The sequence below is a fragment of the Chelonia mydas genome, chromosome 11 (genome assembly GCF_015237465.2).
Source record: "Chelonia mydas isolate rCheMyd1 chromosome 11, rCheMyd1.pri.v2, whole genome shotgun sequence".
Taxonomy (NCBI): Eukaryota; Metazoa; Chordata; order Testudines; family Cheloniidae; genus Chelonia; species Chelonia mydas.
In genome coordinates, this window is record NC_051251.2 from 9,660,724 (window position 1) to 9,672,766 (window position 12,043).

General features: G+C 42.8%; 1 protein-coding gene and 1 non-coding gene across 40 annotated transcripts in view; one reads left to right on the forward strand and one right to left on the reverse strand.

The window, feature by feature from the left end:
• Positions 1-12,043, reverse strand: part of CLASP1 (cytoplasmic linker associated protein 1) — a 266,722-nt gene that overhangs the window by 190,938 nt on the left and 63,741 nt on the right. For all 39 annotated transcript variants that reach the window (XM_037912897.2, XM_043525472.1, XM_027833968.3 and 36 more), the window contains exons 3-6: positions 5,088-5,166; positions 4,056-4,159; positions 2,855-2,946; positions 2,676-2,751 (exon numbers count right to left, since the gene is read on the reverse strand). In XM_037912897.2, coding sequence (XP_037768825.1) covers positions 2,676-2,751; positions 2,855-2,946; positions 4,056-4,159; positions 5,088-5,166 — 351 coding nt within the window. The remainder of the gene's footprint in view (positions 1-2,675; positions 2,752-2,854; positions 2,947-4,055; positions 4,160-5,087; positions 5,167-12,043) is intronic.
• Positions 6,667-6,793, forward strand: LOC114022405. The gene has a single exon (XR_003566522.2). It is a non-coding gene; the product is annotated as a U4atac minor spliceosomal RNA (small nuclear RNA).

Below are 12,043 nucleotides of genomic sequence, written 5' to 3' on the forward strand. Positions count from 1 at the left end.
AGATTTGATCACTGCTGCCTGTTCCCCTTGAGGTGATGCGGGGAATGAAGATTCCAGAGCAAGACTCTGAGGCAAACACTTTCACAGATGGGAAAGGGGAGCAGGTGATGGGAGACTGTAGTTGGCACAGGTGAAAGCATGGCTCTGAAGGGGTAGGTAAAAGAACACTGATGCTTCCTCTAAAAAGTCACCATGAGAAACTCGTGCTTTCTGAGGAAAAGTCACTATAAAAAACCTACAGCCTAAGGCCCCAACCCTGCAAACACTTATTTTTATTTATTATTTGTATTAACATAGTGCCTAGGAACCCCATTCATGGACATAAATTATTTTATGAGCCTGAGTAGTCCCACTGAGTTTAATGGGATGACATGTGTAAGGTTACTTGGATGTGAATATGTTTGTAGGATTGTGGCCTAAATAAATACTCATGCCATACAAGATGGATTCACCATGGGGCAAACACAGGTATAAAACTTGGCTGTATCAATAGTGGCTTTTCTTTATTTATAATAATACAATTTTTAAAATGCTTTTAAGTTCTTTATGTTAAAATCCTTTGGTCTCTTATCCTCAATCAGAATAGTCTAAATGCAGGTAACTAAAGAGCCATATCAAGAGTTTACTGGGATAAGGAAAATTGCTAAATGATCACTCAAAAACAATACTAGTTTTAAAAAAAATTCCTCCGCTGGTAAAAACAAAACCCTCAACAATACAACTCGCATCTCTGTAGCAAAGTGAAGCAAAGCTAAACAAAAAACCATTTCCCTGCTTCTGCTATATCTCATTCAGCCAACAGAGGGCAGTGTTCCTCAACGTTCTGCTAATGCAGCTTTACAACAGTAATTCTCAGAGGGAAGAAAATAGGCAGCTGGAGATAGAGAAAGAAGTGTTATCAGATCACAAGGTCCATCCCTCTCCTTCCACACCATCCGGTCTCCCTTCCCCTCCCAGGAAGGGCAGGATCTACTGGCCCCTAACAGAGGAAGCATCATTTATTAAACTGACAGTGCACTTGATCTTAGCCAAATGGGTTAGTGTTTTTCACTATTGTGAAGATTTAAAAAGGTACGCAGGCACAGTACTTTGTGTCTGATTGTTGTGTGGTTTCGTTTTTGTTTGGGCAGGCCAGGCTACTCCTCTTTGCCCCACAAGCACTGCTTTGGGGGAACTCTGGAGGATAATGAGGAAATGTGAGACTGTGAGATGTACTAGGCACCAAGAGGAGCGCGCAGGGCGTGAGGGTTGCTCCCCTCACACGCTTGCTGGCTGCTCTAGCAGCAAACAAAGAAGAGAGAGAGAGAAGACGTGTCCAAACAATCACTGCCTGGGCAATGAGTGAGAGTTCTGGAGCCCATCTCTCTCCCCGGCCAGAGAGCCTGCTGGTCCATCCCCTGCCCAGGGTTTGAAAAGTCAGTACTGGAAGGCAGTTTGGATCTCCATTCCCCCTCCCTTTACCACCTCTCAGGGGTAACCAGTTCTTCTTCTTAGCCCATTACACCAGCGAGGGGAACACTCTCCCACACCCAACTCCTCACAGCAGCTAGGGGAGACCCCCAGTAGTCTGGGGGAGTGGAGAGAAGAGAGACCTGCCCAAATCAAGAATCATGGGGCACCTATTCTCCAACCGACCACCCAGCCCAACACTACATCCCACCCAACCAACAGCCAGAGACAGCTGCCAGGTAGGGGAACACCTAGAGGAGCATCCACGATGCAAGGGGGAGTGAGACTCATGGTGTGATGGGAGCAAGACAGGGTAATTTCCAATGACTGGGAACCAGGAAGTTGCCCTATATGACAACACTATCTCATTGCCCTTTCCCTTGTCTTCCCTTCCCCACCTTCTCCCTTCCTGTTTCCTACTTTCACTTCTTGTATCTTGTTTCCAAGTGGATTGTAAGCTCTTCAGGGCAGGCTTTGCCTCTTCCTGGCCTTAGCAGAGCACTTAGAGAAATTGGGCCCCCATCCTTCTCAGGGTGAGAGGCCCTACAGCAGTAGAAATCACTTTAATGGAGTTGGGAGAGGATACACGTATGGACTTGTTGGATTCTCTGGGGGAGAAGGAAAGGAGGACTGGAATGTTGGGGGAACAGCACTATTTTTACACAGGGGGTTGGAAACGTATCACGGATTTTGATAGGATATTTTTGAGGAACGTCCTTATAAAAACTCTAGTCTAGCAGCACATCACTGCCAATTCCCTGATTAGGACACATGGCACTAAACAAAGACAGGCTGGATTCATGCATCTCTTTCATATCTTCTCTTGAATTTACTCAGATGGCCACAGCCCCAATATCCCATGCAACTCACACTGCTGCACAAGGCGTTAACTATTGTCATGATTTCAGTCTTTTCAGATTTGACTCTCTTATTAATTATTTTGGTGACACCAATATAAACCCAGAGCAACTCCAGTGAAATCACTTCATATTTACCACAGAGTCACTGAGAACAGAACTAGGCATGCCCTAAAATCATATTATGCAAAACTAAACCAGGGCTTTTCATAAATGGTGAAGTTGCAAACTTCACCAACGGCTGGTACTAAGCACACACAGTCAATGTACCACTCAAAATTTAGAGCCCTGCTTATTGTGAGTGACAATCAGACCCCTCTCCCTTCCAGTAAATATGGAATTTAACATGGAGTTTCACCAAAGACTTACCTGGCTGTTTGGATCTCCAAGTAAGTTACATATATGTGGCACAATTTTACTCAGTGTTAAACTCTGAGCTCCGGATCTAGGAGAAAAGAAAGTGCATGAGTATGAATTTTTGGTTTGTTTTTTTAAATGTATAACACTCGGAACCTAGTAACCCAGGTCTATGACAGGTCCTGACTTACACATTGAGGGTTGCAATAAGGCAGAGGCAAATCCCTTCTCTCGTCCGGAAATTCTTGTGTTTGAATCCTCCCAACAGTCTGTCCCACACATACTGCAGAAGAAAGAAAAGAGGGTGGAAAGAGAAGAGGAAAAATAGAGTGGGTGGGGTTTTCTTTTCCAGCCCTGGCACAATTTATCATCCCTTGGATTTAAATATAAACTCTGTGCCCACACACAAGAGACTAGGAGGATTTCTGGGTGGAAGCTTCAGGACGACTGTATTAATCTCAAAAGTGACTAATCTTTTGTTCTTTGTTGAGCCTTTCAGTAACTCACTGCTAGCTAACATAACACCGGTTTACCAGCACAGACCTGCCAACCCCCAAGGCACAGCACCTGTGACACCTGCGACTGCCCCTCCTCTAGTGGAGCCCTGGCTAATGCTCAAAACACACCCATCTCCCAGCTGTGCCCCAGTTCCTAAGAACCAGAGAGCTCTGGGATGTGGGGTAGGGAAGCACAAGCACCAGCTAGTGAGCATTTAAACAGTGCGGGATTCTGTGTCCATCCCTGCCTTTCTTTCTTCCCTAAAATCTTGGGACAAATCAGAAATTAGGAGAGACAGGGGGGCAAGGCTCAGAAACTGGTGCGCTCCTGGACAAGCAGGTAGAGCCAGAGAGCATGTTTACATAGCACCTTTCATTTCCCAAGATCCCAAAGAATCTTTCCAAACGATACATGTGCATCACCATTGAAATGCGGTAGGTAGAGTTTCAGTAACAACTGTGAGGGAAGAGAGAAAATATTGGCCAGGGACAAAGCCCTCATTTTACAGAAAGTATCAGAGGATCATTAACATCCATGAGAACAGAAAGGTCCTGGATTATATAGTAGTCATCTGAAAGATCCAAGCCCAGTAAACTGTGTAGCTCTCAGTGAGTAACTCAGAAGAGGAATAAGTCAATTTCACTCTGCTGAGATTGGAACCTAAGGTTTAGAACATTAATAAACCATCCCTCCCAGATCTAACTGCAGCTGGTGTGAACATGATCCATTCTCCATAACCACCTTGGGAGATTATCCTGTGGACATGGAGACAACGGGCCAGTTAGCATGCACTCATTGGGGAAGGTGACTTTATGGCAGGTCATAAATATGGCAGGTCTGACATAGGTTCTTTGTGAACACGTGCAGTGTATTCCAAATGAGTCATTACTATACCTGAGGATTAGTAGCTTGTTCCATAATTTTTAGTAGCAGAGCCTGATCCTGCTCCCGCACTGAGTCTTTAGCATCTCCCAGCCTGTCAAGTAAACTGGGCAACACTGGAAAAAACAAAACACCAAAGTCTATCAGAAAAAAAGCCAAAGAGTATCGTAGTTAAAAACACATACACACACTTCAGCAAAGCAGAGAGAATTCTGGGACCTCACTAACCCACAATGTAAAGTGTGTCCCCACTCACTTGTCTGTGATTTGACCCTGAAAGGTGCTGAGCACCCATAGAATGGACAGCACTCAGTACCTCTCAGGACTGAGATCTTGACAGTTTTGCATTAATTAAGATGTAATCATTATGACAGTGGTACTCTGTGACTGCTAAGGAAGAAGGAAGCAGCAATGTACCGTCCTTGTTGCAGAGGCCGGCAACTAAGACAGGAAGTACTGCAGAGGCAGAGTGGTCTCCAGAATGAGAATGGAGAACACAAGGCTATTCAGGGGAGAACCCAGAGATTTCTCCCAAATAAAACACGAACAAAATCTTAACAAAAACCCTAGGACACTGAGAATGCACTACTGGCTCCCTGCTTTACAGACAACGGCGCAAATTCTCCAGACACAGATCTGTGCTGAACCAGACAGTGCTCTCTCCCTCTCAGCTGGTTAAAGTCAAATCCTCCACGGAATTTAAGCTGTGCTCCTGTGACTAGGTTTTGGTTGGGGGCCCTGCTGGCTCCGTAGAGGATGAGAGCATACACAGCAACAAGGGGACTCAGCATAGAGGCTAATCATTTAGGGCCTTTACTCATGCTATTTGAGTGGCAGAAGCTGTGAAGTACCAGTCCTGATGATGCAGCCTCTATGGTATATGCAAGGTTAACAAAATAATTCAGATTAGTGACAGTGGACCATATTTCTGCTTCTCTATTACAGCCAAGTAACCTTCTTTAAATGACAGGCTGCCCGGGTGTGAGTGAGGGCAGAATTTGGCCAAATATATTTCAGATGGGCTAACGATCCCTTATACTTTACCTGTGCCTATCTGAGCTTTAAAGCGATCTTGTAACCGTGACACTAGTGCAGACAGGATGTCCATCCCCAGCAGAACCACCTGCAAACACACAACAACAAAGACAGCATGTTAGCGTGCAGTCAGGCACAAGACACCAGGATAGGCAAGACTGAAGGGGTTTCCCACTGCAGCAGCAATGCTGGAATAAATGTGCTCATAAAAGAAAAACAAACCTTTCATGCATCATATAAGGAGTTCCACTGCAATGTATGCCATTTGGACCTGCCCACTGCCCAGCACAGAATATGACCGTAAAGAAGATTACTTACCTACTTTAGAGGAGCAAGGAAAGGATTACCGATTTTTAAACAAATTGCAGTCCATACAATCAATCATTATAATCACTTTCACAGACATGTTCTTAAATTATTTATTATATATATTTGCAATTTATTATTTCTATTTTTTTATTGATTGATAATTTATTGATATTAATTATAATGTATTACTAAATAATATATAATGCAACTGCGTTAATTGTATTTATTATCCAAGTTTAGAAAAAATTTAAACTAACAGTAATAAATAAGGACGAGTAAATAGATTTTTTTATTGAAAGTGAAAGTGTTTGTCAACAGTGTTACTAGGACTACAATCATGATTTTTTCTTTAAAGTTTATAGTATCCCTTTAAAAAACATTCAAAGATTGTAAAGCGCTTTGAGATCTGCTGATGAAAAAGCCCTATATAAGAACTGGATAGCATTATTATTTGAAAGCACTGCATATTTTGCAAAGTGCTAAATAAATGCTAATGAAGAATATCCACCTAATGATACCTTGTTAATTAATAAAAAGTTACAGACATGCTAATTATAATTAATAATATTCTAAGTGCTATGTATTCTTTGTTAAGCATAATAAATAAGTGATAAGTAATAAACTACCATTTATTACTGTTACAATTTTAATAGTTGTCAACTGCTTTATGCATATTAAGTTAGCCTGGCAAAATTCTACCCACCCCACTCACTTAGGGCAAGTAAAATATCAGTCGATTGGTGGTTTGGTTTGATTTTAAGTACGTGTCTGTTTTTATTAACATCATATTAACATCATTGTGGTAAAGGGCGGGTGATCTTTCATAAAAATTTAGTAAAGCTGTCTAAATTTTAGATCATTATTTATTATTACTATCCTCAGTTCCATCAATGCATGCACAAATATCAATCAGCCCAAAGAAAAATGCAAAAAAGGATGCATTTGACCACTTCTTCATTCCCACTTAATGCCACAAACTTTGCTGTGAGACTGCTCATTCACTCTACTCTGAAACTCGAAGGAAGGTTCGCCAGAGGCATATGCAAATAAGCACGCTAGGTGGCGCAGTGCATTATGGGTACAGTCGTGACTGCCGGCCGAAAAAGTATTAAAACGGCATTAACGGACATAAAAATGACAGACCTACACACTGTACCGTGATGGACTCCGTCCCTAAGAGAAGCCACGAATGAAAAAGGCATGCTCAAAATACGCCGTCGCCACAAGCGAACTAGCCATGCAGAGTCCCTCCCCGCATTCCCATTAGACGTTTTCGCTAACCGTCCTTATCTTGGGGTTGCGTTACTGTTCAATGAACGTATAGTGAGAGCAGTACTGCTAACGCCGACACAACACATAAGCGCCCGCTGAGGCTTCTGCTTTAATGTGGTGCAATTTTTGGAACCTGCTCATTGATGCAACCTTCTAATTCGTTGTAAAAACAGATTAATATTAATTGGGTCTGCTTAATGTAAATCCTTTGTGTTTCGCTTTGTTTTCCTTTCACCACGCTTAGCCGGTATCGATGAGACTCTCTGGATTACGGATTATTCTTCCCCACCCTCCGTTTTATAATCTTTGCAAGAATGAAACGGAGAGGGAGGGGGCAAACGTGCATCGGGAAAGCACGTTCCCGTTTCTCTCTATACAGAACAAGTAATTAGAAGAATAGCCACTAGATGGCGCAAGGATCTTTGCTAAACTCACTATTTTAAACTCAAGACCGAAGTGTATCTACTTCACTTATTCCAGTTAACCAAGCCTTGAAAACATGCCTTTAGCAAATCATCAAAACAGGAATCAGCAATAATTGCTCCCCTCCTTGTAAGCAACATACACACTGTCTATTCCCCCAAACAGACAGCTCAGTTTACCTATTCAGTGCTGCAAAAACAAGAACAGTTCTGCAAGGTTGAGTTATGATTGTTAGGAATGTTTAATTAAACTTACGTTGTTATAAAGCTTTCTTAAAATTTCTCTTTGCAAGTCTCTCCCTGCAGATTTCCTATTCCAGGGCAATACCTTAAATTACCCGCAGTACTATGCAACCTAAGCATGTTGCGATTTATAAAGCCCAGATACATTTGCTTATAAAATGTGACAGAGTTTACAGAATAAATCTGAAAAGTATTCCAATTTAATATGGAAACTCTTCCTCAACCTAGAGGGCAAAAAGGTTCCCATAAGATACAGACACTACAAGGATGATCAAAGAGAAGAGAGGGCTGTGCTATGATAATGAAGTCCTGTCATCATTACATCAGCATGTGTTACTACCCACTTGGGAATGAAAGAGCAAGGTGAGGCGGGTGGGGTGCTTGTTTTTTAAATACACTACCCAGTCCAGTGTTTTGCAAATTTCTGTGCAGAAAAACTGCCCAGACTCCATGTCTCCCGCCTGTGTTTTTCACTCTGTTTCTAATTTTATTCCAAACACGGGTCTACGCAAATTATCATGCAAAGAACTATGAGCAATAAGAAATATAAATTTGCACATTTGGGCTCTCAGTAAAGTTTAAGTTTATTGCAAAGTCTATTATACTATGGTGTACGCTAATAAAAACCTCTATATATTTAATCATTCAATCACCATCCTTCATACAGTGTTTTCACTTTCTTTGGCAATTACTGGTGCTTATGCTGTTTTTGCAATTGCTTAGCATACAAAGATTTGGTGATGAAACACTCTTAATGAGTATGCTTACTAGTAGAGACACCCATGATTAGGTAAAAGAAACTGGAGTAGCCCTTTGGGTAACATGAAGGATGCATATCCAGTTTAAACTGAAACACGAATGTGACATGAGATAAAACAACAATTTCTGGGGAATTGGAATGGAAAAAGCCCAGGCGCTGCTAGTTTAGTCCGTAATCTTCTGTAACTTCCAGCTACCCAGCTCATCAGTGTAAAGCACCTCCCACTGGTTAAGTATTTTTCCACCAGTTAAAGGGACACAGTCAAATACTTTATGAAGTGTGTTTTTTAACTCTGCATGCTGTAAGGAGGACCTAGGAAGTAAAGGTTTCAGAGGGGTAGCCGTGTTAGTCTGCATCAGCAAAAACAATGAGGAGTCCTTGTGGCACCTTAGAGACAAACAAATGTATTTGGGCATAAGCTTTTGTGGGCTATAACCCACTTCATCAAATGCATGGTGGCTTACAGTCCAAGAAAGCTTATGCCCAAATACATTTGTTAATCTCCAAGGTGCCACAAGGATTCCTCGTCGTTTTTTCTAGGAAGTAAAAGGTCTTTGCCTTGTTTGGTCCTTTCCTCTACATCAAAGGATTTGCCCCCATATTGGCTCATTTTCACATCCATACTTGTGCACCAGGGACTGGGCTCTATACCACTGAAGCAACTGGGAGTTTGACCATTGACTTCCAAGGGAGTTGGATCAGGTCCTACCATTATCCACATGGTCCGTCAGTTACTCTGTGCTCCTTTTGTCAGTGCAACAGCAAAGCACAACAGCGTAGGTCCCACATAAAACGCAACCCCAGAGGATCCTGAAACTGTCTTATCAGCTGAGGGCTTGTCTACATACAGATACTGAACGGCACAGCTGCAGCATAGATCCTTGCTACAGGGACGGAAGGAGGTCCACAATCACTCTAGTTAATCCACCTCCGTTGAGAGGCAGTAGCTAGGTTGATAGACGGATTCATCCATCAACCTAGCTGTGTCTTTGCCAGGGCTTAGGTCAATTTAACAACATTTCACAGTGATGTGAATTTTTCACATCCCAGAGTGACAAAGCTAGGTCAATCTAAATTTTAGGTATAGACCAGGCCTGAGAGGCAGAATATTCTTGTTTAAGCAATTCCACAAGATATGTAGACCCTGGATAACATTCACAGTCACTCACATCTGGGACATACGTTACACGACAGCATCTCTTGCTAAGAAGGAACAGGGTGCATGCTGTGTGCCACTGTCTGCAGAACTCCCAGCACTACTCCAGCTCCAACGGCAGGTCCTGTTCCGAAGGGAGTAAGGCACCAATCTCATCCAACTCTAATTGCCTTGCAACATGCTTGGGAAAGTGAGAGGAACAAGAGTGGGACTCATCCACTCTAAATATAAAACCAACAATTAACCCCCCCCTCCCCCAGCCCCTAGGATCAGACAATGGAAGAGCAGCTAAGCCTCCTAAGACTTTTACTTATCTGTATTTCTAATCAGAATTTAAAATTAGCCCTGGACCCAAACCACCACTGTAATTACAGTGCTATTTAAAAATCCGTAGTGATGATGACCCCGTGCTATTGTTTGCCACTCCGGATATCAGGATTTGATTACCACACATGATCTTTCACCCAACTCCCAAAGCTGCAAGAGGCTGCAGGGGCAGAAAAGTCAGCATATTACACCCTGTGGGTAGGAAGTCCCACTGGACCTGCTCAAGATCTATCAAGGGTTTGAAAAGCCAGCCCTGACTGAAAAGATGCTGATTGCAGTGGGTAAGATCTTGACTATAGGCCCCATCCAGCCTTCTTTAGGCCTCATTACTGCCATACTCCATGACTCAGTTTCCCCATCTGTAAAATGTGGCTAATGATACTTTATGAAGCCCTTTGGGATCTTCTGATAAAAAGTGCTATATAAGACCTAAGTATTATTAATATTATTGTCATCTGTCATGGGATTTTAGCCACTGCTGGAGCTGCACCAGTACAATCCCCTAATGTAGACATAGTTTGCTCTAGTGCAATGCAACTTGCATTGGTGTAGGTTACCCCAGTTTACCAGTGACATCACTGCAACCTTTGGCTGAACCAGGAATGAATAAAGAACACTGAACAGTGTCCTATGTGAGAAACTGGTGTGAAGGGAGTCTGGCACATGGGACAAGGGGTCGCTGGAAGGTTTGGCAACTGAAATGAGTGGCAAGGAGATGATCTTCCTGCCTGTACTATTTCTATCTGGCTATGAATTTCTAATGCGTCCCTCCTCCCTGTGGCACCACATACGTGAATTAGCAAATCAAATTTTGATGTAGAGAAGGCACAGTTCTCTGCACAGTGCTTCTGAAGAATTACATTGGGGACAGCAATGAACTAGCCTTCTTTACTGAAAGAAGGCCTGATCAAAGAAAGTGGCAAGACTTAACCTTATTGTGATCTCCAGTGGCATGGAGTTCCACAGCCCTCCACAAAAAAACACATATTTTTGCCACTGGCTTTCACTCTGAGGCCTGTTAGCTGTATTGGTCCTCTAGAGAGAGCCAGAGAGAGGGAAGCAATCCATATCCAACCCATCAAGAGCTCTGAAGGACCTTGAATTCACGGCAAATAGAGTCAATTAGGAGCCAGTGCAGAGCTCCATAGACACATACACCCATCCATTTATCTTGCTTGCTTGGCAGATGCTTGTGTGGTGGCTGCTGGGATTCCACAAACGTATCAATACTCAATTCGTGCCAAACAGAATTTCATGCACTTGCCATCTGCTGAGGCTTTTTTTAAAAAAGCCAGTATCGGCTGTAGCAGCTAATTGCTGACAGCGGACTCTCTCTGCCTTGCTCTCCAACTGCTCACGCTCAAAGCACTGTCTGCTCCTGGCGTCCTAGGCTCCTGTCAATTACCAGAATTTAATATTCCCCCTTCCCAATGCTGAAAGGGAAGTCACACCTCACCTTTTTTACAAGCTATCAAAAAATGTCTTCAAAGGACTTCACAAAATGGCTGCCCTTTAATATTTGGGTGTTGCTGAAAAGCCTGGAGGCAGCCCTGTGTAGTGGAGATGACACATAGGCTACCATCACTCCAGCATAACTGCAAGCGTTTACCAGGCATAGCAGAAACGGTCAATAAGATCCAGCATGACTAAAAGGAAGATGCACCTAAATGTGCTCTCAGAGTCCTGCTTAGAGAAAAAGAAAGGGGGGAGGAGCAGCACAGTGTAGAGGATTCAGAGTCAGGAGACCTGGGTTCTGTTCCTCCCTCTATCACCAGCCTGCTGTGCAACTCCGGGAATTCTCCGTGCCTCAGTTTCTCTATCCGTAAAATCAAGATAATGATGCTGAACTTCTTACATATGAGGCTTCGAGATCTGCAAGTGCAAAGTGCTATACAAGAGCAAAGAATTATTACGAAAAGGATAAGGTTTTGTGCCTTCCAGAATTCAGCTGGCTAAGTGAGTAGATATTAACAAATACAAAATAATAATTAGATTCTCTGATATACGGCGGTGTAGGACTGCAAAGTAGTGACCTCCTTTGGAAAGTGCTTTGAGATCTACAAACAAAAAGTATTACATGAGCGCTAGGTGACATTATCATCTGTCCACAAACTGTAAGCTTCACACCTTTGAGGAAAGAAGTATTATCCTCATTTTACATCTTCAAATGTTCACTAACTTAGAGGCCTCCCTTTCTGAGTACCCAATTTGATGCATCTCTGGCCTAGTTTCCAGAGCCAATGAGCATCCCCTAATGGTGTAAGTTGGGCAACCAAAATCTAAAGGCACCCAAAATTAGAGGACACTTGAAAACTTAAGTCTGAGGCCTGGTCTACACACAGTGTTTGTATTGCTATAACTGTTTGTAAAGGGTGGGATTTTTCTCCATTATAGTTATACTAGTAAAATGACCTAGTGCGGGCACACTTTTACTGGTATAAAGGTGACTGATACTAGTATAATGATCCCCTTTCCT